The sequence below is a fragment of the Dermacentor andersoni genome, chromosome 10 (genome assembly GCF_023375885.2).
Source record: "Dermacentor andersoni chromosome 10, qqDerAnde1_hic_scaffold, whole genome shotgun sequence".
Taxonomy (NCBI): Eukaryota; Metazoa; Arthropoda; class Arachnida; order Ixodida; family Ixodidae; genus Dermacentor; species Dermacentor andersoni.
Window position 1 is genome coordinate 101,810,974 of NC_092823.1, and position 27,828 is coordinate 101,838,801.

General features: G+C 47.7%; 1 protein-coding gene across 3 annotated transcripts in view; it reads right to left on the minus strand.

The window, feature by feature from the left end:
- Window positions 1-2,512: 2,512 nt before the first annotated feature.
- Window positions 2,513-27,828, minus strand: part of LOC126543586 (atlastin-1-like) — a 58,069-nt gene continuing 32,753 nt past the window's right edge. For all 3 annotated transcript variants that reach the window (XM_055077690.2, XM_055077689.2, XM_050190695.2), the window contains 3 exons: window positions 12,791-13,052; window positions 9,760-9,819; window positions 2,513-2,706 (listed from right to left, as the gene is read on the minus strand). In XM_055077690.2, the coding sequence (XP_054933665.1) occupies window positions 2,663-2,706; window positions 9,760-9,819; window positions 12,791-13,052 (366 nt within the window). In that variant the 3' untranslated portion in view covers window positions 2,513-2,662. The remainder of the gene's footprint in view (window positions 2,707-9,759; window positions 9,820-12,790; window positions 13,053-27,828) is intronic.

Sequence of the window (27,828 nt, forward strand, 5' to 3'; positions counted from 1 at the left end):
CCGACTATGAGGATTCGTTCTAGAAATCCGTGATGTAGCTTCTTTTCACAACCTGGAGACATTGCTTGGACGCTGAGCAAGAGTGCGGTCTAAAAAATGTAAGGCTACGCAGTTTTCGATAGTTTGGCGTCTGCAGCGTGTCATGCTCGCACGTAATAAATTCTTGCTGCGCTATAACTATTTCGCACAAAGTTAAGTTTGCCATGAAGCACACTCACATTTTTCATTCTTACGGTAACTAACGCACTAGTTTGTGCTTGCGAACGCCCGCCGTGTGCTTAGTAGCTTCAGCACTCACAAAATGGAATGCTAATTGTGAAAAATTATGCCAACAACTTTTTTTCTAACTGTTCTGAATTTTTAATTTATGTTGATTGAGGCCTCCTGTTAATTTCAATGCGGCAAATATCACATTAGCGAGAACGTTAGTCGTTATTCTAAAAACTGCACAGCTGCTCAATAGGCGCTTTCGACGCGCACAGTATCGTGGCTGTATATACTGGCAGCGTTGCTTCATGTGTGTCGAGTGTGCGCCTGGTGTCTTTCAAAGTTCCGCAGTGGACGCTTCTTACATGTTTATCTATGCCATGGTTTATGTGCTTTCATTAAATTCTTCCGTTGAATTTACGCGGTCGTGTGTTTATATTTCCAAATTTGACCAGTAGCCTCTGCATATGAAAATCCTCACGCGAACTGACGCGATACCTTCTTTTATACTGCCGTTGCACCTCGAAAAAGCTCCGTCTTGTGGAAAGTAAAAAAAAATATAACACGGAAAAAAAAACTCGCATGGTTCCACGCAAATGTTCCACTCGCACGGAGTGAAAATTGTACAACGATCATACAAATTTACAAACTGCAACCGGTGTGTCGCTAGAGGACAAGCATCATACTCCCACATGGCAGTTATTCCCGTTGATAACGAATAATTGAGCAACAGCTCTTATCACTTATGAATGCCGTTTATGAACGCTTCCAGGAGAGATGGAGGCAAACTTCTTATACGAGAAAAGCTCAGGTTTGGCATCTCGAAGAGAAGTGCACAATCTGCAAGTCTGCCTTCCTTAGGTGTTCCAGGCATAACTGCAGCATGTCGATTACGGGAAAGAGGCAACCGGTGTGCATGGTTTCATCCTTCTGGACTGCACTTCCCGCAGAATTTCACTTCTAAAAGCGGCGTTACCTGTCGGAGCTTGTTTCATCGTAAATGCAACTCGTTAGATAATTCGTTAGCTAAAATGCAAATGAATTATAGGAGGCTCTACTGAGTAAACAATGTAAGCTGTGGATTACAAAAATAACAATAACGTGATTGATTACAAGTTGTTTTCAAACTAAATACTACATTTGCTGTAAAAAATATGCCATCTTGCTTTCGACCAACAGTTCTGAGCATTAGGTTGCACAATGTTCAAGTATACTTAAACATGGTAAACCTGAGAGTGCTGAAGTTTTGCATCAAATTTTAATTCCATAACATGCACGAATAACCTATGCGCAGAGGAATCTGAGTGCATAAAGAGGTGAGATCAACGGGTGTCTGGTCTAAGCTACACTTATCTTTAGGTAATAGGAAAAATTTGCATCTATGTGATAAATAATAACATACTAGCTTCTTCTTCAGATTCCTACTTTGCAGAGTGCGTATGTTTTGTACATATCCCGCTGCAGTACAGCCCTTATTTCTTAACTATACCATGACCACTGGCTTTTTAGTCATTCTGCACGAGTACACATTGTCAGGGGAACAAGGACTTCTCAATGCACGTCTCCACAGTTAAGATACACGTTGGCAACTGTGTATTCCACCAAGTGCCTCACAAGCTGGAGAAACATTTCTCGACCTCCTGTGGCTCGGAGGGGAATGCAAAAGTGCGCATTCCTTCCTTACTGTAATTGCGACCGTCCTGCTTGCGACAACTGCAGCTACAAGAGGACTGTCAAGCGTTACTTCTCTGGAGGTCCTCGTGACGGTGAGGTAACAAAATTGCTCTAGATTGTGCTTGGCAGGCTATAGCTATTGTTCTCTGGTGGAGGAGCGAGTCCTAGGACACCATCTTGCATAGACTGTGTTCGACACATTATGCTTTGAATGCAATGCTGCAAAATAAGGGACATGGGGATCGAGCGACCGACTTTGAAAGTTGGAGCGAATTGGATCACGTTTATGTGCAGATTTTTTTATCTCTTTTATGACTTTTTCCTTCTATACTTTGTTATTTTCGTTTACCCCGTTCACCAGCACAGGGTAGCCAACCGCTACGTACACTAGCTAACCTGCCAGTCATCGTCGCTTTTTTTCTTCCTCCTATCCCATAGTTGATAAGCGCACTTATTTGAGGAAGACATATGGAAACGAACACGTGATGATTCTCTTGAATGTGAGATAATGCTGAAGACGAAGTAAATAAGTTCAGGACCGGAAAATGTGCTGTATTTTGCCGAATTTTCCTCTGGTTTCGCACATGCCAATCTCCAGCTGAAGCAACGAAAAAGGGCACTGTAGCATAAATGTGGTACGAAACGCCTCATTTTTATTATTAACATAACATGCCATCAAAGCTATTAAATCATTCCAGAAATTGCAAATAGGCCTTTCTGCATTGTGTTGGCTTACTCTTCAATTAGCCATGCAGAGGGCAACTTAGAAGCGAGACGTCCGTCATTTGCTTTCGGGCGCCATAGGTTCTTCATTCTTTGATTTGCCTGCAAATACAAAAAGATCATTCGTAAGTAGCTCTGTGACCTGACAGATTAGTGCAACGGAGAAGTCAGTAAAATGTTTTTTGACGCTCAGCCAGACAAATGCACACTTCAAATCTTGAAGCATAAGAGATCCCAAAAAGCAATACTAGATTTTTCAGCTGACGTCATAGTGACGTCAAAGTCGTCCCTATGACCTTAAAGTGACGTTAAAGTTTATGACAACAAAGTGACGTCATAAGGCGCGCAGTTCTGATCCGAATTTAGCGCGCTCGTTTGTGCGTGCGTGCCTGACCATAAGCCTAACTTTAGTACGCTTTATAATGTAGAACATTTATTTTACTCCAAGGCAGCACACTTGTTTGATCGACTACATAAGTTAGGGCAATACTAGCTAAGAAACGTGTTCTTTGCCAAACAGATTACATGGTGCATAGTGCTAAGAGTGCAAATTAATTTGTGTGTTTGTTCTAGTGCATGCGCCAGAACCCCGGTTGCTTGTAATACAAGTGCAAAGAGCGCATAGGAAAACTCGTGCCATGTCAACGTATACATATACAGATGAAAAATCAGGCCAACCCGAGCTATTGTGTATTAGCTGGCTGCGTATATGAGTGATGCGTTTAAAGTGGCCAATGGGTCATTGCGAATGCGAAACTTCGATGGCTAATCCCTCACACACTACTAGATGTCGGCTTTAACGGCGACCATGAAATAGATCCAATCTATCTACAGAAAGGATGGCATGCACGAAACATGAAGGAGGAGGAGGAGGAAAGAACTTTATTGGGTCCTGAGGAACCCCTTCCCACCCACTCTTGGTTTAGTGGTCGGCAGGGGTCGCGGGCCGCACCCACGTTGGGACGGGAAGCCCGTGAGCCTCCGCCCTTTCGTGAGCCCTCTGGACTGCCCGAAGCTGGGTCTGGTGGTCGTCGCTTCGCAGGGCGTCCATCCGGTCTTCATCTTTGCTGAACACGGTGCCGCTTAACGCGGAGCATTGCCAAAGCATGTGCGATAGCGGGCAGTACGATTCGCCGCAATCCGGACATTGCGGCTCTACGTCCGGTGAATAAAGGCTCATTCTGCCTCTCGAGGGGAACGACCTTGTTTGCAGCATTCTGAATATAGATGACTGTGGTCTAGTACGTTTAGCGTGGGGGAGCGGGAAGGTCCTCCTCGACAGCTGATAATGTGTAGTTAGTTCGTTGAAGGTGAGCAGCGGGTCTCGGTGCTCCCCTCCCTCCCCGCCACTTCGCTCGCCACGATCGTCGCGGTGCGTGAGTCCTCGCGCGCGTCCGTGTGCCAGCTCGTTGGCGTTGGGAAAGTCGGGGTGCACGTCGGCCCCCATGTGGGCTGGAAACCATTTGAGGATGTGATGACCCGCGGCTCCCTCACTGCCGAGGACGGCCGCTGCTTTCCGCGATATCGAGCCCGAGGCGAATGCTCTGGCCGCCGATCGCGAATCTGTGTATACGTATGGACGTTCGGGGTCCCTCATTGCCATGGCTATTGCCACCTGTTCGGCCACCTCGGACGTTACCCCCTTGACCGATGCTGCGTTGATGATCGTACCATCCCAGCGTATCGAGACGGCCGCGTACCGGTCGCTGCGCCCGTACTGGGCCGCGTCTACAAATGCCGCCAGTCCCGGACAGCTGGCGGTCGATTTCAGCAGTGCTCGGGCCCTCGCCTTTCGGCGCCCCTCGTTGAATTGCGGGTGGACGTTTCTCGGAAGCGGTTCTACCTTGAAAGTGCCCCTGACCGCCGCGCTGAGCGCGACGCTGCGTGCGTTGCACTCTGCCTCGGCATTTATACCTGCTTCTTCTAGGATGCGTCTGCCGGCCCTGGTGGTCGACAGCCGCACGACCTGTGCCTTGGTCTGTGCTTCGATGATTTCTGCTAGCGTATTGTGGACCCCTAGCCGATCGAGCCGCTCCGTGCTTGTACTGATCGGAAGACCTAGAACCCTCTTGATGCTCTTGCGCATCAGTGTGTCTATCTTGGCCGCGTCTCTCTTGGTCCATTTTAGCGCCGAGGCTACGTAATTTACGTGACTCATGAGGAAGGCGTGGTAAAGTCTGATGAGATTGCTCTCGCTGAGCCCTCCCCTGCGGTTGGTCACCCTGAGGATCAGCCGGAGCATGTTCTCCGTTTTGGACGTGAGTCTCATGACCGTTTGCGTGTTACCGCCTTTAGCCTCAATTAGCAGCCCCAAGATTCTTATAGTGTCCACTCTGGGGATCGGCTGGCCGTCACTCGTGCGTAATTTGATTGGTATTTGATCGATCGGCGTCAAATTCCTCATGCCTTGTTTCGAGGGCCTGTAGAGCAACAGTTCCGATTTGCTGGGTGACAGACGGAGTCCCGTTTCCTTCAGGTACTCTTCCGTTGTGTCCAGCGCCTCTTGGAGAGCCCGCTCGACTTCTGCGTCGGACCCTCCCGGGCACCACACCGTAATATCGTCTGCGTACAGGGCGTGATTGACGTTGGTCACTCTCGTCAGCCGGTCCGAGAGCCCTTTCAATGCTAGATTGAATAATAGCGGGGAGAGCACCGCCCCTTGTGGGGTGCCCTTCGCGCCCAGCGTGTAACAATCGGACGTGGCCTGTCCTATTTTGATCGTGGCTTTCCTGTCTCTGAGGAAGGAGCCTATCTAAGAGTGGAATTTCCGGCCGAGCCCCATCACCGAGATCGTTTCCATTAGAAATCTGTGTTTCACCGTGTCGAACGCTTTCGTTAGGTCCAGGGCCAGTATGCCCCTGGTGTCTCTGGTTATGCCGTCGATTATGTGCTTTTTGAGTTGTAACATTACGTCCTGTGTGGAGAGGCCCGGTCTGAAGCCCACCATGTTATGTGGGAAGAGGCCCTCTCTCTCTATGTACCGCGATACTCGGTTATGTATGGCATGTTCCGCCGTCTTGCCTACGCACGAAGTCAGCGATATTGGCCGCATGTTCTCCGCCGCAAGTGGTTTACCGGGTTTCGGTATTAGTATGACCGAAGCCTCTTTCCAGGCCTCTGGTACTTGTCCCGTTTCCCACGCTCTGTTTATTTCTTCGGTGAGCTTGTCGACCGACTTTCCGTCTAGGTTTCTTAACAGTTTATTCGAGACCCCATCAGGGCCCGTCGCGGAGCGTCCGTTGAGGCCTTGTAAGGCATCCCAAATTTCCGATTCCGTGAAGGGCGCGTCGAGTTCTTCGACCTCTGTGCCGGCGTATTGTGGATAGTCGCCATCGCCTGACGGGCCCAGTGGTAGATACGTCTCGGCCAGCTCCTTTAGGAACTCGCTCTCCGTTTTGCCCTGCTCCTTTTGTTTGTGTAAAATCCTATCAATTGCCAATCTCTGATTGCCTTTGGATTGCTTGTCGTCTAACAGTTTCTTTAGGAGGTTCCATTTGCGCCCGGTTCTCATTTGTCCGTCTACCGACGCGCACACCTCGTTCCACTGTTGCTTGGAAAGCTCGATCGAGTGCGCTTCGATTTCCCGGTTTAGTGCCGCTACTTTCTTTCGCAGTCTGCGATTTAGTCTTTGCGTTTTCCACCTGGCCGTGATGGAATTCTTTGCCTCTAATAGGTGTGCCAATCTCGCGTCCATCCTTTCCACGTTCAGTTCAGTTTGGACAACCCTCGTCGCGGTGCCAACGTCCTCTTTGAGCCTTCTAAAAAGGCTGTCTAGGTCCGCATATTCGCTTTTGTCTTCCTTCCTTATTTTGCGGAAGGCGTCCCAGTCGGTGACCTTAAATTCTCTCGGTGGTGCCGCCTTGACGGGGATCGTCACTGCCAGTATGCAGTGGTCGCTGCCGAGGTTCTCGTGCAGGTTGCGCCACTCGGCCCCTCGCACGTTCTTGACGAAGGTCAGGTCGGGCGTCGTGTCCCGCGCCACCGACGTGCCTAGTCGAGTTGGATAGCGGGGGTCGGTCACCAGCTCTAGCGAGCACATAGTGACTGCCTCCAATAGCCGTTCTCCCTTAGGCATTGGCCTTGCATAACCCCAGGCTCCGTGGGGCGCGTTAAAATCTCCTGCCACTATTAGCGGGGCCCCCCTGGCCATTGAGGCCGCCTTCATTATTATCGACGTGAACGATTGTTTGCGGTCAGACGGCGGGCTGTACACGTTCACTACGAATACGCTGTTTTTCAGCCAACTGTTCGGTATGATTTCGATCGCGGTTACCTCCGCTTTCGCGTTGCCTAATTTGAAATCTCGTTCCTGGAAAGAGCATTTGTTCGCGACAAGCGTTGCCACTCCGCGCTTACCCTGTTCGAATTTCGACGAGGCGACCCGGTAGCCGGGCAAGGTCACCTCGCTACCCAAAGTTTCTTGTAAGATTATGACGTGCGGTTTGTCCGCCTGTGAGGCAACGAACTGTAGCAGCGGAGCCTTGCGCTTTTTGATGCTAGCGCAATTCCACTGCCACACGACCAGCTCTCTAGTTGGATTGTTCGCCATGATTGATACATTGGATTTGTTTAGCACCTGCAGGCGCCATGTGTGCTTCGATGCGCGTCACTCTTGCCGCGAGCGCTACTATGCTTTCCGCTAGTTGCTGGACCATTAGCTGCAAAGAGCTAATCGACTGCTTAATTCCCAATAGGATGCTGCTGGACTCGTGTTCCGCCAGGTTTCCCTCCTCCGTCAGGGGAGGGGCCCTGCGTTTGACCGAGCGAACAGACTGCTCCCCTTGCGGGGTCGGTGTACTTTGCGCCACCTGCTGCTGCTGTTCGGCTGGCTGAGAAGTGGAACCTTGTTCCCGAAACGATTCGCAATCCGCCCTCATTTTCTTGATCTCCTCTTTGAGGCGCGCGTTTTCTTCCGCTAGCTGAGCTATTCTAGGGTCTTCCTTGTTATGCTTTGGCAATGCTACCTGCGTTACCTTTGATTGTGATTTCGGTTGCGGCTTTGGCCTGGCCCGGTCCGCCCAGGTCGGCCCCTCTTGAATGCGCACTTGGGAGCGGGAGCGCCCCCTGGAGAGGGAACGGCCTCTCGATCGGCTGCGCTGTCGTAGTGTCGGCGTTGTCGAACGTCCCCTTCTGGGGGCGCTTGTCACGCTGGAATCGCGTGATCTACCTTCCACCTGTTGCGGCTGGCTTTGCAGCCGCGATTTCTTGGCATTTCTGCGTCGGCGCCTCCTGCGCCGCACGACGTAAGGGATTTGGTATCGTTGCTTGCACTTGTTGTCCGCCGTCGGGTGTTGGCCCCCGCAAAGGGCGCACTTGGGCGAGCACTGGTGGTCTTCAGCCGGGTCGTTGACTTCGCAGCCGCGGCACCTTTTCTTGTGAGGATTTGGACACACGTCGACTCTGTGGCCCAAGTCACCGCACCCGTAGCACACGTCGTTTTGCCGCTTGTATAGCGTGCAGCGTATTAGGCTTACGCCACACATGATATAGTTCCGCACTTTCATGCCGTCGAAGAGCACTACCACCGTCGAGGTGTTTTTGATCCGCTTGGCTTCCAAGGCCTTGGGATTTCTTTGGTTGACGATCATGGCCTGAAGCTGGGCCTCGTTGATTTCGGGGTCCACTCCTCTGATGACCCCCTTGCACGTGTTGTCCGGCGCCGCAATGTATGCGGCCACATTGTATGCGCCTTCTCTTAGGTGAAGCTTGTGAATTCCGGCGTATGCGTTGGCGTTCTTCTCAGTCGGCGTGGACACGACGAGAATGTTCTGGGTTGCGTTCGGACAAACGATGTCTTCCTCGGTCTCGTTCGGCGGGAGCGAGGCCGCCATTGCTAGTGCTTGCGCCAGGCGAATCTGATTCACTTTTTTCACGTCGAGGCCGTCTCTCGGCCTCACTATGATGCGAATGTGGTCCCTCGGTAGCCGGGGGAGCCTCGATGCGGCGACGAGGCGCTTGATCGCGCTCTGCGGGCCAGCCGTGCGGCGGCCGCCCTTCGTCTCTGCTCGTCCCTCGTTGCCTCGGTCCGGAACGGTCGGTCCCGGTTTGGCCTTCTTGTTTCTACCCATGGCCGTCGCCCAGCCTGGGCGATTCGCTTCTTCTTGGGAGATGTCCTCTCCCTCTACGACGGTCTCCATAGCGGGCATCCTGCCGCGCACACGTACGAGCGAGGCCTGGGCCTGCTCGCTCCTCGACCCCGGCGATGGGCCTAGTCGGGTAGGGCTAGCTGAGCCGCAGCGTGGTTTGAACTAAAACGTCTCGGAAATTGAAAGGAGTTCACTGACCGGAAGGGCCCTGTTTTTTTTTTCTGTCAATGTCGTGAAATTCATGTACTCTATTTGTGTTCTTTTCACACCAAATACACTTGAACACAATAATGGTGTCATGAACAGACATCGCCACCTTAAGTACTTCTGGACAACGTCTCGCAATGTGAGGCTGTAGTCTACTGATATTCACATCGCACAAAGCGCAAGGGGCCCCGCCCCCACAGCTCGCGACCTCGGCACAATTGCGCTTCGTTTTTTCCAGGGCATAGTCTGCCCGGCAATTAGATGAAGCCTAAAGCTAGATGAGGTGAGCTAGCGGCTGCTATCGTCATGCAAATACTCGCCATTCATCTGGGCTTGCCTAACGATCTTATAAATTTTTTACAAATAAACAGAATTTTGAAAGCGGCTAATGATGTTGCGCGGCCATTTAGAGAAAGTTCTCTATAAACTGTTTCACTATACATCGAAAGATATTTATGCATCAATTTGTCCGCAATGGATTTATTACAGAAAGGTGAAAATTGGCTGATCAGAAAGTTCTCATTTGAGGTTCGTACAGTAAATGTTGTAGCGCTTCTTGTTTGTTTGTTTGTGCGCTTTTGTTAATGCGGCTATCGCTTTGCGGGAAAGAGGCAGTATATCTGGCCGTATTATTGCCACGTAACGGCCGTCACTGGTAACAATAAAATTTTGATTTTGCCAAAAATTATAATTTCCCAAGCTGCTTCGACAGCCTTGGCACCTAATCATGCAATTTATTAAAACGCGCTTCAAAAGCGGCTCTCAAGCTCACTAAGCTCCTCGATACTGTTCTTCCTGTTCACAAAGAAAAAAGGACACTCAGTGAGACAAGACTGGTAAAGATGCTCGCGCATCAACGTACCAAAGCCGGATTTCATCTTCTCGAGCACCTCTCGGATTAAATCAGTCAATTCAGCCGTATCTGTAAGTAAAAGGAATTTATCGGGAAATTCTGTTGATGAGTGGGAATTTATTTGTGTATTCTTTAGCGAGCAAGCGCCAAAAGCTCGCTTCCTTATATTGTAAACACATAGAGTGCATACAAAATCTCATGCCAATTCAGCGCAAAAATCTATAAAAAAAAATTCAAAGCAGTGCGAGCTTTCATTCACCACCTGACTCTCTTTACATGAGCAACACAGAGACAGCTGGCCAATCTGCGAGCCTAATCACACACACACTACTCACATTGGTTTTTACGGCGACAACGAAACGTGTACGGTTCCTGTAGAGACAGCATGGCATGCACGAAACATGAGCTATGCTCTTTGATGTTGCCAAACCTAAGAAATTAAGTTGCTCTAACCGTACGTTTTTCACACCAAACGCGCTTGAACGAAACAATTTGGTCCAGAACTCCGATAGCCGTTGTACCTACTTCTACGTCTGATATTATGAGGCTTCTTTCCTTAAATATGACACCGCACAGAGCGCACAGGGCCCGTGCTCCTCGTCACATCCGCACAAACGTGTTGCTGATTTTCTTGCCCACAATCTGTCCGCGAACGTGTTGTAGTCAAAGGCTAGACTAGCTGAGCCAATTTTGCCCTGCTCTACGATCTTAGAATTTTTTTTTTATTGCGACAGAAATTATATGGACATTCCACGAGCATTTCTACCTTCGGCGTCAGCGTCGCTGTGAGGGTCCGCAAAGGTGCGAGGGTGATAAAAATCATGTAGACTCCACGCACTGTGGGAATCGATGTGCGAAGCATTTTGTGCAGTTTGTTTTAACTGACAATAATTAGCGGTGTTGTTGACAGCAAAAGCCTAATTTATTCAACGTTTAGTCAGAGACAAGAGTGGCGAGTTGATCTTAAACTTTAACTTGCGTGCAAAACTGCTGTTTGTCTTCGCAGTACGCAGAACGTACAGGGAGAGGTGTTTGCTTGAGACATTGTTGTGCGAAATATTTCATAACACATGAGAGGGTTGACCATTGTCATTGCCTCACATGGCACATCACATCGCGGCAGAAAAATTTAACTTGAATTGAATTAAAAGGCTGAAGGTGCCAAAACCACGAACGGATTATGAGACACGCCGTAGTGATGGAATCTGCATTAATTTTGACACCGTGATTATATTTAACGTGTCCCAAATTTTAAATGCTCGTCCATTTTCTATGTCGCTCCCGTCGAATTGCGGCTGCCGCGATCGGGGTCAAATTCGCGACTTCTAGCAATGCCATAGCCGCAAAGCTACCGTGGCGGGCACAGAAGTGCTGATATGAAGGTCGACCGTTTCTGTAGCGTCGCCTGGACCCGGTGGTGCGCTTTAAATGCGACTCTGTTTCTGCGCGCCTTGCGTAATTTGTCTGCTTCACATATTCGCATGGTCTTCATGCTTTAGAAATATCAGGAACGTACTGTACCGTACCTTGAATTTACACTTGTCCAGTTTCCCCGCAACCGCTGTCGTATATAAGTAGGGCTTTTATGACTTCTCACGTCACATCCCCTCCCCTGCCCCTTGTATGGGAACTGCCTCTTCTCCTCCCCCCTTCCTGCAGTTCTATGTCCCTTCTGGACTCGCATGTAATAGAAAGCGAAGCGCTGCACTTTCTGCAATGCTTTTTTTTGGGGGGTGGGGTGTCAGGTATAATTACAGCTGTCAAGAGCCTAATGTGGAGACGCCCAGGAAGCTCCAGAAAGCATTGTGCACATTCGACGCAGTGGGGTCCCAACAAATTTCTCGCGTCGCCTTTCCTTTCTGACTCGCTTCTGTCACGTATACACATGCTCTGAAACACCACCCGACGCCGTGTGCCAGACAGCAGGAGCAGCAGCAGCAGGAGGAGGAAAGTCGAAGGAAGAGGCAAAGAAAGCTTCGCTTGAAAATCGTCGCAGCGCACCATATGCTGTATGTGCGAGTAAAAGTGTACAAAAGTGAGCCGGCCATCTCGACTCAGTCTCGCGCACGCATCGGCGGAAAGAGGGGAGGAAACATGCCGCCGGCTGTCGCGCGCTGGGTGCGGGGGGAGGGGAGGCAGGAGGAGAGGTGCGTTCTACTCCGGACGGCCCGGGCAGTCCTGCGCGCCCAGCCGGGCTGCTGTATCTTGAAAGCCATCTGCTACCGGTACTGATTCCGTGCTGAGCTGTCTTTTCGTGGTATACTCCACGTTGATGCGAGCGGCTGCACGAAGGTCAGTTTACTTGCTGCTGCTGCTGCGTTTCCTCACTGCAGCGTTCTGACAGCAAATTTTTGCGGCCATTGAGTGAGATGTTTCTTGTGACACCATGCTTGGCAATTTATTTAGTATGCCTATGTTTACATGCTTGTATACGGCCGATAAAACTACTGTACTTACTTCGTATAGCTGTCCAGTAATTTGCTCTCGCAACTGACGCTTCGCCTATTGGGTATAACTGGTACTTTTTAAATATCGATAGAATGTTAAAAGCGGCTAATGATGTTGCGCGGCTATTAAGATGAAGTTCTGTATAGACTGTTTCACTATACATTGAAACATATTTACGCACCAATTTGTCCGCAAATTATTTATTATAGAAAGGTGAAGATCGGCTGATCAAGAAGTTCTGAATTGACGTTCGTACAGTCAATTTTGTTGCGCTTCTTGTTTGTTTGTTTGTTCGTTTGTTTGTGGATACTCTTTTGTGAATGCGGCTGTGGCTTAGCCAGAAAGAGGTAGTATATCTGGATCTACAATTGTCGCGAAACAGTAGTAACTGGTGAGAAGTAAATTTTGATTTCGGAAGAAATAGTAGCTAGCTGCTGCGACTGCCTTCACACGGAATAGTACAATGTATTAAATTTGCGCCTCAAAAGCGGACCTCATGCACAATCAACTCCTCTCTACTGAACTTTCTGTGCACGAAAAAAATTACACTCAATGAGACATGACCACTAAAGATGCCGGTGCATAAACCTACCAAGACCGTGATCCGTGGTGCCGTGCTGCTCTGTAATTATGTTAGTCAGTGTCATTATCAATAGTGGTCCCACGATTTCTGCTGGTAAAAATGCCGAAACCATTGTCGGCAGAAGCACGGAAGCAATGGATACTATTAGGTTCTTGATTTTCACTTTATCCTTGGCATGTTTCAGTTGCTCTGTCAAATCTGCAAGCTCCTTTTCTTGCTGCTCCCTCTGCATTTGCTGCTTGTATATCTTGTCAAAGGTATCGTTGATTTCCTGGAAGTAGAAGCGAAGTGTTACATTCTCAACGGCTTGCTATGAAAGACCGCAATGAATTGAGGTTTCTTTTATGAATGGTATTCTCACCAAAATATGTATTCATATCAACGCATTAGCAACATTCCGATTGGTATTACTTCTCTCCACCTTGCGGGTTTTGACAGAACTATTAGTCAAACTGCTGCCTTTACTTCGAGTTGTTGACAAATTCGACTTCGCCCTACCATCTGCTTGCCGCCTCGTTAGCACAGATGGCAGAGCGGCTGCCCCGGAAAGACGGTGGTCCCGGGTTCGACTTCCGGACCAGGACGAATTTTTCTTCAACTTCGAGGCCTTTTATATCAGGAATCCGTATGGGTTTCCTTTGTAGCAATTGCTACGATTGGGTGGATGTCTGACTTTCACTTTATTAATTACTTCTCTCCACCCTGTGGGTTTCCGCAGAACTATTACGTCAAATTTCTAAGGAACGTCGGCAAAATTATTTTTTATTGCAGATAAGTGCTCGATGTTCCTAAAGCTGACGAATGCTCAATAGAGGCAGCTTTTCCCTCTTGAAACTTCCAGATTGCGTAGCAAAGAAAAATATTCAGTGATCGTTAGGAATGCACGTAACTCTTTTAAGGGCTGGTCATAGGCGAAAAGATTTCGTTTTTCTGGGGGGAAGAGGTTGACTGGGGCACGAACGGCTTTACCCCTCCCCCCCCGACACCCACACACACACACATATAAGTATATAGATTCTACTCAAGCCACTGGGCAATGGTCATGGTGCTGGGGAAAAGAAGACGACGAGAAGCGCTTGCTTGCTCGTTTCGCTATAGCTCTTTTATTTGACTGACGTGGCAAACCTACCGTTCCGCAATCATGAATCCGATCTTACCACCTAGTCGGCTTTCCCGACAACTTTGACAGAGGTCTTCGGCGGTCTCGCCGTTCGTCGGCTTTGTACTGAGCAGTTCCTGCCTGGTTGAGCTGCCTGGTGAGTGGGCACGGCGGACCAACTGCGGGCATGTGGCCTCACAAGCCTTTCCTCTGCTTCATGCAGGTGCTCGTTCTTGGTTTGACCGGAGCGACGTGTCACCGAAACAGTTATTCTACCGGATCTTCAGGCTACCAAAATGCGCCTGTTCCTTCCACGTGTTTTCTTAACACGTCAGCAACGATGGAGAATTATCACGAAACACCTTCCTTCCACGTCACGCCAGCTCTGGTCCCGCGCAATCCAACCATAGCGCCACCTACACATCATGTGACATCAGTGGGCTGCTGTACAAAAGGACGACTGCAGCTGCACAATTTCAGTGGGCACGGCGGACCAACTGCGGGCATGTGGCCTCACAAGCCTTTCCTCTGCTTCATGCAGGTTAGTTACTACTCTGCCTCATTTAAGAGTGATTGCCGCTGTCTTTTGGTCTTGCCGTGCCCCCGGCGTTGTGCTAGTATTGCTTACGAAATGTACTGTATGTGTTTACTTTTGCTGTGCGGTGACGTTGAGACAAATCCAGGCCCCGATATTGAAAACGTGCTGCAAGAAATACTGGCAGGACAAACTAAGTTAGTTGAAGATATGGCGATGCTTAGAACGCAGCAGAATAATATGGAAAAACGTTTTACTGATTGGGGCAATCGTTTCACTGTTTTAGAAAAACGTATCGCTCGTGTTGATGAACTCGAACAAACAGTTATATCTCTAGAAATCAAGATAGTAGAATTGGAAGATAGAAGTAGGTGTTCCAATTTCATACTATTTGGCCTTCGGGAGGAAGCCGCTGAAACAGAAACCGAGCTTAAGCAAAAAATTGTGACTGACATATTTTCCCATATGCTAAACGTAAATTGCAGCTCGATTGGAAGAATCCACCGTTTAGGGACGACTGGTAAAAAAAGACCCGTTATTATGTTCTTTCAGGACTTCAATGAAAAACGTGCAATCTTACAAAACGCCCACAAGTTAAAAGGGACCAGAATTTCTGTACGAAATGATTATTCGTATGCAACCCTCAGAAAACGTAAATTGCTTTGGGACAGCGCGAAGGCTGAAAAGAAAGAGGGCAAAAAAGTTACTTTGATAGACGCGAAACTGCGGGTCAACAATGAATTCTTTATATGAAATGATGCCACGAACACCAGGATTAAAATCCACGACTATCGCAGTTCTTCAAAAAAGGACTGACTTGCTCCCCCTCAAGAATTCCGAATCTTGAATATCAATGAACGCAGTGTTACGAACAAGAGTGATCAGCTTGACGCGATAATTCTTGCGCGTAATCCACACATTCTCGTCATCACAGAAACATAGCTGCATGACGAAATAGAAGATACGGATGTCTTTCCCTCTAACTACCGTGCTTTCCGTCGTGATAGACCTACTAGAGGTGCCGGTGTTGCTATTTTGGTGAGACAGGATATTTCGGCAGTTCTCCTACGTCAAGCTGATAATCTTGAAGTGATCTCTTTAAAAATTTTATGCCATAATGCTTCTGTTTTGATTTTTGCTGTTTACCGCGCTCCCGATTCCGCTCCGCAATTTCTCAATGATCTGCGTGATCACATGGCGTCTTCTGTGCACGAAAAATTTTTTCTCATAGGTGATTTCAATCTTCCGGGAGTTGACTGGATTCACCGAACTCCTAGCGCTGATCTTAATATAAATAATGAGCAGTAGCGTAACATAATCTTGATGCACAACTTGCAGCAAGTGGTTACTGAGCCAACACGAATCAGCACTACTTCTGCCTCAATACTTGACCTTGTGTTTATTAGCCGGACTTTAGATAATTATTCTGTCTCTGTAACTCACCGCAGATCCATACATAACCAAAACGTGGGAGGCCAAGCTTTCCTCCGATGACCTGGACGACCAACGCAGTCTCGTCGCCCGGGCCAAGGAGGCAGCCCAAGCCAGAGGGTTCTTGGAATGAGGAATCCTCCCACCTAGGGTGAACCGGGTTCTGACTCGGTTTACCGTTTCGGAAAATAAAAGTTTAGTTCTCTCTCTCCCTCTGTTGAACATGGCATTTCTGAACATGAACTTGTGGCTTTTTCTTGCTACCTTGATCCTCTCAGATCTACTCATTGTAAAACCATTACTGTAAAAGATTTTTCACGCGCCAGGGATGAGAGCATACTGGATTATCTTGACTTGTTTTGGGGGACATGACACCGTTCAACTTTGGGATGAATTTAAGAATATTTGTACGCACTGTATTGACAACTTTGTTCCAAATAAAACCAAGAAAACCTATAGAGCTACTCCCTGGATGACGCGTGACATAGTGCACATAAAGAGAAAGGTCAAGCGACTAAGACGACAGGGTATTTCTCGTGACATAGTAGAACCCTGCCAAGCAAAATTAAATGAGGCTATCAGTGTTGCTAAACTTCGCTATTACCAGTTCACCTTTCCTAACTTCATCAGAACTGCTCCTTCCAAGTTTTGGGGTTATCTTAGTAACAAAAGTAAATCAGTTGACCGTATTATGCATGAGGGCAATCCTGTCGTCGCTAAACAAGATATCGCTGCTCACTTCAATGCTTATTTTAACAGTGTCTTTACGAACTCGCCCGTTTCCCCTCGTGTGAATGGCGAAGCACACAACAATGATTTTAGTTTTATTTCTTTGTCTGGCGTCTTTTCTATGCTTCTGAATATTAAAACAAAATCATCTCCTGGGCCTGATAACCTACCAAACGTGTTTCTTCACAGGTACGCTGAAATGCTATCTCGCTTCTCGTAATTATCTTTCGTGCATCCCTTTCATCGGCGGTGCTTCCTAACGACTGGCTTTCTGCTCGTATTGTTCCGATACTAAAAACAGGCGATCCAACACTTGTGGCAAACTATCGTCCCATTTCACTAACCTCATCTTGTTGCAAACTTTTAGAACATATTATTTCTTCTGAAATCAATAAATTTCTCGATGATAGAGCAATTCTATCTGCTATGCAGCATGGTTTTCGAAAGGGCTTCTCCACTGTAACCCAATTAACTACTGTAGTTCAGTCTCGCTAGCACTATCGACAAATCAGGGCAAACTGACATCATATTCTTGGACTTCAGGAAAGCATTTGATCTCGTATCGCACGGAAAGCTAATAGAAAAACTTGAACCTTTCAACATTCCTTCACATCTCGTAAATTGGATTCGCGCTTATATTTCTAACCGTACGCAATTCGTAGTAGTCGATAATTGCTCTTCCAGCACCCTTCCTGTCACTTCTCGTGTTCCCCAGTGTAGTGTTCTTGGACCATTATTATTTAATATATATATTAATGACATTGTAGACACTGTTACTCAACCCGTACAAATAAAACTGTTTGCTGATGACTGCCTCCTCTTTAATGAGATCACTTGCCGACAAGATCAAGTTATTCTAAACTCTAACCTTCAAGACATACTACCTTGGTGTGCGCGCTGGGATATGCAGCTTAACATTTATGAAGATCACTAGAAAAATTAATAAATTGTCGTTTGCCTATAGCCTAGCATCCAAACCACTTACGGAGGTGAATGAATATAAGTACCTCGGTGTTACCATAGCCAGTAACCTTAGTTGGAACTCGCACATCTCCCATCTTTGCAACTCGGCTTCTTTTAAGAAACTTTGCTACCTCAGGCATAAATTAAAACACGCTCCTTCTGAAACCCGTCTTATCGCCTACACCTTTCTTGTCCGTCGTAAACTCGAGTATGCAGCTATTGTATGGGATCCCTATACCAAAACCAACATCGATGCGCTAGAAATGATACAACGTAAAGCAGTAAGGTTCATCTTCTCTAAATATCGCTCAAGTGATTCTCCAACTCAGTTAATGGCTGAACACAATATTCAGTCTTTGCAACTAAGAAGAAAAGTTCACAGGGTTAAATTTCTCTTCTTGCTGAGTAACAATAAGCTATCTCTTTCTCCCGAACCTTACATAACACCCCTTACTGCCCGCCGAACAAGACATCGCCACGCTGCATCTTAACGCCTTATAATGGTAGAACCAATGGCTTTATGTCTTCCTTTTTCCCTCGAACAGTAACGGAATGGAACAGCCTACCCTATAACAAACTTCTCAGCACTGACTCTACTTCTCAGCACTGACACTCTATTACTACCTAGTATTAGTGCTTGTTCTTACGAAATCTCGTTTCAATTTGTATCGTCGTCCAATATTTATTGATTTGCGCGTTGTAGTAATGTTGAATTATGCACTCCTCCTTTTTTCTATTACGTTTCCTGTGCTTTGAAATTGTACTTGTGAAACAGTGTTTCAATTTGTATCTGCCACTCTCTATTCATTATTTGGAGGTGCTTTAGTCATTATGCAATTGTACTTTCTATGACATTTTTTACGGAGCTCTTTTTTTCGTCAATCAATTGTATTTCTTTTTTTGTATGTACCTTTTCCATCCTGCCTGGGCCTTCTAAGGCCTGCAGTATTTCTAAATAAATAAATAAATAAATAAATAAATAAACGCCAGTACAAGAACTTCACCAGTTCTATTGAAGACGTCGTCTTGCTCTGCAAGCGCGTCAATTGATTTATGGACGAAGCTGACAAGATCAAGCACGTCATGAAAGGCATCGATGGCCATGCCTTTCTGATGCTCGTCATGAAGAGTCCCCGGAAAATTGCAGAGGTCATGCAGCTCTGTCAGCAGTACGACGAGCTGCGCAAGCATCGTGCCTTAACACGCGCTGCTGAGCATAACACCGCAGAACTATCTCCCTTGGATTTGGGCTGCGACGCTGCCGACATTTCTGCTTTAATGCCGGAGATGAAACAGTTCATCCGCCAGGAAGTCGCACGCCAACTCTCTCTAGCGACTAGCACACCCTAGCCATCAACAACCTTGGCTCCTTCGCTTCGTCACGTAATTCAGACGCAAGTTGCCGCGGTACTGCCACCTGGCCTTTATCCGCAGCCTATTGTTGGTCCGCTAACCTACGCTAATGCTGTCGTCCGGTGATACGCTTCTACGGCTCCTGACGCCTACCGGGCGACCGGGGCCTTCCAACTGCCGCCGCCACCTTCACGTCAGATTCTCGTCACTTACGCGGCCACTGGAGCCCCTTTCGTCAATCCATGGCGAACGCCTGATAACGAGCCAATGTGCTATTCATGCCATTTTCCGGACCACGTAGCACGATTCCGCCGCCGTCGCTTACCTGACAGCGGGAGCGCCTCAAGCTACATGCCTGCTCGATTTCCGCTTAATGACTCATCTAATCTTCCTCCGGACTCGTCTTACAGTCGCCACCCTTTCGGTTCACGCCATCACCTTGCCCACGTCGCCGATCCATTTTCCCAATGGTTCGCCGACCCAGCCCAGCCCAGGAGGAAAACTAACACTCGCAGTTCCAGAGGCAAGAACTGCGTTTACATCGAACATTTCAAGGCCCTATTATTGCCCGACGAATGAAATTTAACTGTCCGTAGACAGCGTCACCCTACACGCACTTATTGACACTGGAGCCACCGTTTCTATTGTAGTGAGGAGCGTTGCCGCAATATAATCAAAGTGACCACTCCGCTTACCTCTCTCTGCGTACGGCAACCGCGCATCGCATTCTGCCTTCAGCACGGTGCACTGCCCGGGTCGTCATACAAAGCGTTATGTATGTCGTCGAATGTGTCGTCATATCTTGTTCCTCGCACGACGGTATCCTTGGATGGAGCTTCCTTTCAGTCAATCAAGCTCTTGTCGACTGAGCTCGTGCCGAACTTACGTTATCAGTGCCATGCTTTGACCCTGACGATCACTATTCTCCTAAAGTTGCTGCCGCCTCTGACATCGATATCACACCTCTCTCCGGCCCTCTGATCCCTGCGTCATGTAACTGCTGCGAACTCATCTGTTCTGTTTACGCCATCGGCCACTTGTGCGCGCCGCCGGAACTTTCTGCTTCCGTTTGCTTTCGTCACTTTTTGCGGCGGTTCTGCTGCCATTTACGTGTGCAATCCGTCCGCCTGCCCATCATCCCTACTCCACTGCGAGTGCCTGGGCTACTCTGAAGCTTTCGATTGCGTATCCCGGCTGCCATGTTTGGCGATAACGAATCACTTCCGATCTGTGCCGTCACTGCTCCCGCCGCGACCGATGCACCTGTAGACGTCTTCGCTCGCTCCGTCGACACGGAACTCACACCTGAGCGGCACACAGAAATTATCAATCTCCTCCCGTGTTTTTTCACCACATTTGGTTTTGACCAACCATCCTAGGGCCGAGCATCCGCAGTTGTTTGCCGTATCGAGTCCGGTCAACAAACACCATTTCAGCAGCGTTCGTATCACGTGTCGGCCGCTGAAAGCTGGATCATCGACCAGCAGGTTGTCGACATGCTGGAGTGTGGAATCATCCAGCCCTCCGACAGTCCCTGGGGCTCTCCGATTGCCCTCGTTATAAAAAAAGATGGCTCCATAAGGTTCTGCGCCGACTATCGCCGCCTTAACCAAATAACGCGCAAAGATGTCTATCCTCTGCCACGCATCGACGATGCCTTAGACAGTCTACAGGGCACGGAATTGTTTTCCTCGATAGATTTGCGCTCCGGCTTCTGGCAAGTGCCAGTGGCAGAGGATGATCGCCAAAAGATAGCCTTTGTAGCACCTGATGGGATATATGAACTTACCGTCATGCCGTTCGGCGTCTGCAAAGCGCCTGCCACTTTCGAAAGAATGAGGGACACAATTCTTCGAGGGCTGAAGTCTAAAATATGCCTCTGTTATTTATTTATTTACTTTATTTACTTACATACCTACAGCGCCCAATGTTGGGCATTAGAGTAGGGGGAAGGAGTATACAAATTATGGAAATACAGATGATTGATGTTACAAAAGGATAGATCTCATACACAATACAACAAAAAAATTGATATTGAAAACACAGTACTTAACACAACATTACACTAGAGGTTATTATGAAATACAATATAAATACACTTTAGTACATAATACGACGCAAGATATTATTAATAATTATAATAAAAAAAAAAACAGCGAGTAAAAAAAAGAGAGAAAGCCGCGGACAGGAAAGGTTAATCTCCTATTCTGTCCGAAGCGAAACACATTTTAGAACTAAAGATATAAATGTTTCGACAACAAAGTTTCGAACACAGATGGCGTTGCTGTAACAATTTCGAGCGGCAGTTTGTTCCAATCATGTACAGTTTTTGGAAAGAAGGAATGCTTATATAGGTTGATACGGCATTTGTATTCTTGCACCTTTAGCAGATGATCTGTTCTAGGCGATATGTAGCTTGGGTTCTTTATGTATGTGTCACTGCACAAACCAGTCTTGCCTGTGTAAATATTGAAGAAACGTTTAAGCCGCAAATATTTCCGTCGGTTCTCGAGAAGTGGCCATCCCAAGTTAACACGTATTTGTGATGAGCTCTGAGTGAAATCATAGTTGGCAGTAACGAACCGGGCGGCGCGTTTTTGTATTCGTTCCAGTTGGTTAATGGCTGTGTTTGTCTCTGGGTCCCAGGCAGAGCTGCCGTACTCTAACATCGGACGAACGTTTGTTAAATAAAGCGTTTCCTTTACCTTATGGGGGGCTCTCCAGAAATTACGTTTTAGAAAATGTAACATACGACTAGCCTTTAACGCCACGCTCTCTATATGGTCATTCCAAGAAAGATTATTTGTAAAGACAACGCCTAAGTACTTGTAACTAGTTACCTCGATCAATGGTTCACTGTTTAGAAAGTAATTTTTAACAAGTGGTACCCTCTTGTTAGTGAAGCGAATGACATTGCACTTGGCAGAGTTTAGTTTCATGCTCCAGCTGTCGCACCACGTGGACACTGTTAGAAGGTCATTTTGTAAGATACTTGAATCGGCAGGGGACGTAATGGTGCGATATATACAACAATCATCAGCATACAGGCGTATGTGACTGGAAAGATGCGTTCCTATGTCATTTATGAATATTAGAAATAACAGTGGGCCCAAGACGGACCCCTGTGGAACGCCCGATAAGACTTCAGTCTCTGATGAGGTCAGTCCTTCAAGGACAACACGCTGCTTTCTACCAGTAAGATACGCCTCAAGCCATTTCATCAGTGATGCTGGAATTTTGATGGCAGACAGTTTTGTGAGTAGAAGGTTATGTGCAACAGAATCAAAAGCTTTCTGAAAATCCAGAAATACGCAGTCAACCTGGTGTCCGTTATTTATTGATGACGCGATATCATGGGTGAATTCGATTAGCTGAGTGTCACATGAGAATCCCCGGCGAAACCCATGTTGCGTGGGGCAAAAGAATCTACATGCTCTAGTAGCTTACATGAGACGCTAATTAGTGAAATAGGTCTGTAATTTTTTGTCTTTGTCTTGTCGCCGCCTTTGAATACAGGTACTACGTTACCACTTTTCCAATCTTTAGGCAGGGACCCCTCTTCGATAGATGCCTGAAAAAGAATTACTAGAAATGGGGCGACGGATGCAGCACAGTTCTTTAAGACATAGTTTGGAATGTGGTCGGGACCAGATGCGGAGCTAACTTTAACGTTCTTGAGCAGTGAAGCAACTCCCTGTTCTGTTATGTCTATGTTTTCCATTTGTTGGTAGTCGGTAGGAATTGGTAAGTCTTTCACAGTAGCAGCAGTGCCGGAAAATATTGATTGGAAGTAGTGATTGAAGTGCTCAGTTTTGCCGGTTACGTCATCACCGTAATTTACGTCATCTATAGTATCAGGCACAGTTACTTTGTTGTTCCCTTTACTTTTGACATACTTCCAGAGATCTTTCGGATTGGATTTTATTTTATCACCTAATGTGCGCAGGTATGTAGCCTCAGCGTTCCTCATTTCTTTGTTGATAGTCTTGCTTAGGTCTTTCATCTTAAGATACGTGTTGGAATCCGGGCATGCGCAATATTTGCGATATAATCGGTGCCTTCTGTTAATAATTGATCGAAGGTTGTGGTTCATCCATGGCTTATCAGTTTGCCGTCGGGACGATACGATGCGTGATGGGACGTAAACTTGAACTAATGACAATAGCTTAGCTTTAAACAAACACCAGGCAGAATTAACGTCGATGTTTGAGGTGTGTCGACGAAATTCAGGTAGAAAGCTGTCAAGTTCCAGAGATAGCGATGAGTAATCTGCTTTATTATAAAAGAACACCTTCCGTGGCGGTGGGATTTTTCGGCGCATAGGAGTACACGTTAGTTTTGCAGCAACGACTTCGTGGTCGCTTATACCGGGAATTACGGTGACGCTGGATACAAGATCTCGATCGTTACAGAGGAACAGATCAATAATGCTTTCATTAGCTGATCCTAACCTTGTTGAGCGCTCAACAAACTGGAACAGAGAGTTGGCTTTTATCAGCTCGCAAAATGCTGTGGAAATAAGAGACGAGGAATTGTTTTGCGGTTGAAAGTTTTCCCATTTAATATGGGGAAAGTTAAAGTCGCCACCAAGAATAATATATGTCGTGTTTAATGAGAGCATGATGTCATTCATTTGAAACAAAGGCTTCGGTGACCTGCAGTTTGGGGGCCTGTAGAATGATCCGATTGCTACAGAGTGGCCGTTTGCGAGCATCACCCTACACCAGACCGTTTCGCAAAAGCAGCTTTCTACGTTGTGGTTGTTTTCCACCGAATTTGTGTCGCACCTCAGCAGCCTCGAGCAAGCCCTTGCGTGCCATTCCATTGCAGGACTGCAACTAAATTTGAAGTAATGCCACTTCTGTGCTCACGCGCTTGCTATTCCCGGCCATGTAGTTTCAAAAGATGGCATCCTTCCGGACCGTGTGAAACTTAGCGCCGTATCTGTGCTCACTAAACCAGCCACCATGAAAGAGCTTCGCAGCTTCATCGCCCTATTCTCATATTTCCGACGTATTCTTCATGGAGCTACGATAGTTGGTGATGCATTCTATGAAACTGAAGGTAGCGCTAAAAAGTACGAACACAAAGTTAAAAGACGACACGACGACAAGGAACGCTTCTTTTTTTTTTTAAAGGTTCATATTTTAGACAAGCAGAACACATGCGCACAACCGAACTGCGCGAGCCTTCTTTTACCGGAAATGATATCGCAATATCGAAAGCAATCAGGGGTAGCCAAATGATAAAAACTAAGAAGCAAGGAGTGAAACAAAAGACCAATAAAAAGAAAGCAACGGTCGAATAGCCGTATGTTACCCTTTTTATACATCTCTCCACAAGAGTGCGCTCAGCCGAGTACAAATTTATCGAAATATCGCTAATGCACAGACCCGCCTTTTTTGTATGCGGAAAGCCTCCAGCAAAACTGTAGCTTTAGAGTTTGCACATCTGCCCAGAATCTTTGCTTCCTTGAACCGTGGAACGCACTCGCAAGCCATTCCAAGCGAAACTAAAGTCGCAAGCTTATCTTGGTTTGTTAACTTTTGAGAATGTTCCCTTAAACAGTCATATAGGCAACGCCTCGTCTACCCAATACAGAACTTGCCGCATAGCAGGGGAATAAAAACCACTCCTAGGGTACACCTGACGAAGGCATATTTATGCTGCTTTTGCAACTGCGCTGACGATCACCGCAGACGCGGGGCACAGCTTCGCCAACTTGTTTGGCGCAGAAAAAACAAGCGGCACGTTGTGCCTGCTGGCCACTTTTTTGAGAGTGTGTGAAACCTTATGAATGTAAGGCATCACCCCAGGTTTGGTCTTCACGCGTTCAGGTGCAGCCTTCATTCGTCGGGGACCAAATTTTCCGAGGAGGGTTTCAGCGACTACTAAAATGACCGACCAAGGGAAGCCTGCAGCCATAAGCCATCGGACCTGATTGTCAAAGCTAAAAAGATTTTCGTGCGGGCGCGACTTTTGAAGCGCCAATTCCATGCATAGCAATGCAGTTGCTCTTTTTACGGTCATTGAATGATACAATTTCTAGGGCAAAATATCTTTTTTGCAGGTCGAAAATACGCCCAACAGGTGTGTCCCTTAGTTGTCCTCAGCCAGATGTCTAAAAAACGTATCTCGTCATTTTGCGTTAGCTCATGGGTAAAAGCCAGGCCTTTACAATGGTCGTTAAAAGTGCTTGAGAGATGTCAAACAGAATCTTCAAAAGAGGTCTCATTACGAGCTTTTCCTTGTCGTCGTGTCGTCTTTTCACAGCGTGTTCGTCCTTTTTAGCGCTACCTTCAGTTTCAAAGAATATTTACGACGCTTCGTCCGTAACTTTGCCTCTGTCATTGTCCCCTCAACGCAACTTCTCACTGGCAGCTCTGACCTATCGGCCTGCTCCCTGGCGTGCTACTCGGATTTGACATCGTGACCGATCATCATGCTCTATGCTGGTTTTCTTCACTAAACGATGTAACTGGAGGGCTCGATCATTGGGCATTGCGCCTGCAAGAACACGACATACACGTTGCTTATCGCTCAGGCCGAAAGCATTCAGACGCAGACGCTTTATCCCGGTATCATCTGCGTTCTGGTCCTGTCTACTCGTCTATTTCCACCTGGTGGCCTTCGTCCTCAACATTTCCGACATGTTGCACAAGGACCCATAGATGTCTTCGCTTATAGACTTCCTGTCCAGCCGGCCGCCAGCGCCAATCTCTCGGACGCTCCACCGACAAGCTGCACACTTCATTATTCAGGATAACCTGATGCAACGCCGCAATTACAACTCCAGCGGCCGCAAGTGTTTGCTTGTTATACACCGACACCTCCGCTCCGACACTTGCGCCACGTTCCACGACAACGCGCAATGCGCCCATGGCGGTGTATCGAAGACGTACTCTCGCCTCCAGCTTCGGCACTACTGGCGCAGTATGTACCGTTTCGTTCGCCAGTACGTCCGGTAATGCCCCATGTGCTAGCGACGAAAGACATCACCTCAACATGTCGCCGGCCTTTTTCAACCTTTACCATGTCCCGCGCGAGCGTTCAACCACGTCGACATTGATCTTTACGGTCCGCTTCCCAACATTCCAAGCGGCAACTGCTGCTTTATTGTTGCTATCGACCACCTCATGCGGTGCGCTGAAACTTCAGCCCTAGCATCGGCCACAGCAAAACACGTACCAGTTTGTCATATGTAAGAGACATGCGGTGAAAAAGGAAAGGAAGAGGACGATGTGTGCGGATCCGTCCGAATGGCATGAGCCCTCGAGGCATGTGACCTGAGCTGTGATCGGGAGAAGCGGTGCTGGGCTGGCATCATCGACGTGGCTCTGGGCCACTAAGGTTGGAGCGCCAGCATCGCACTGGCTACACGAGCCATGGAGGTTTGGTCAAGCCCATGACCCTGGCTATTCAGGGTGTGGCCGTCGACCTCGGCGACGTTCGAGCGAAGTTCCTTGGACTAGCTGCAGCCTCTCACGGCGGTGCAGGGCACTCCAGGAAGGATCCCCCCTCAGAGGCAGACCAGCACGTACGATAGACCCCGGGATGTTTCGTCGGCACTCGAAGAAGTAGCGACGGAACCCGGCATTAGACTTAGCCAGTGAGGCCGGAGTATTGCGTCACCGACGGAATTCTCGACAGCGGCATCAAAAGACGGACAGAAGGACTGGCTGACATTGACTGGCTCGTTGTCGTTGAAGCGAGAGGCAGCACGCAGCTGAATTCGCTCGCTGCTACGGGCGCTATATTGAAAGCGACTGTCTTACAAGGCGGACGGAGGGCGGATTTTTCCGTTGGCGAATGATAGAGTTGCTTACGCATCTAAAGCTATTGGATTTAAGCGTGCCGTTATTGTTTATGAGTTCTCAGGCGCCGTTGAACACCAGCTGCTGCCTAGGGGACATGTTCGGATAGGTCCCCTTCTGCTGCTACGCAGTACTGAGCCCACTTTATCACACCTTCTGTGGCTTTCTTGATGACCGACGCTAAAATTGTACGGCATACATTGTTATCCTTGCCTTGAGCACATCAGGCGTCCATATTGGTCATGTGAACAGTATCTTCCACATAACCCCAAAGAAAGAAATCGAGTGGGGAGAGGTCATGTGACCTAGCCGGTTAAATTACAGATCCGTGCCTTCAAATCTATTGCGCATGAGAAGTCACAAACAGCCAGTTTCATGCTCGACTGTTGCTTTTGTACGAGTGCACCATGCTGTTGATACCACAGATGTGCAAGACGTGACAGTGGGACTTCGCTGAGAAACTTATCCAGCACTCCTCCCAGGATTTCGTCAACGTGACGGTGTCTACTCAGTGTGTGATCGAAGAAGGTGGGACCGAATATAGCACCGGCATAAATTCCGAATCACATATTGAACGATCACTAGTAATGGTGGCCAGTGCACTTTGCTCAGTGTGGATTGGAGTCACTCCAATAGTGCGCATTATGCAAATTTTCCTGACTGTTTCGGCAAAATTTGCCTTCATCTCTACACATGATGCTGGTCAAATAGTCCACTGACTCATCGCTTTCTCTGAGGACCTAACTCCAGAAATTTAGTATATTCTGCAGGTCCCTATTTTCCAAGCACTCGGACAGGTATAGGTTGTAAGGGTGAAAGGCCAAATCATTTAGAATCCTCCCTACTGATGACTTCGCAATTGGTACCTGGGCGGCGACGTCCCGCACGCTAGGATGAGTGTTTCAGGTCTTAAGTTTTAGAGCATCCGTGCGTATGTTAGGACTCCTACATGGAGTCCTCCGCCGCTGCTCTGGGAGCTGCCGGTTCGTCTTAGGTTTTCGCAATTTCTGACTATAGACGATGCGTTTGGTATACCACCCCCCTTTTATGACTCATATATGTTTGTTGCCTTCCTGTTGTTGCCGTTTGCAGTCGATGATGATTTTTCCTTCTGCTCCTTAGG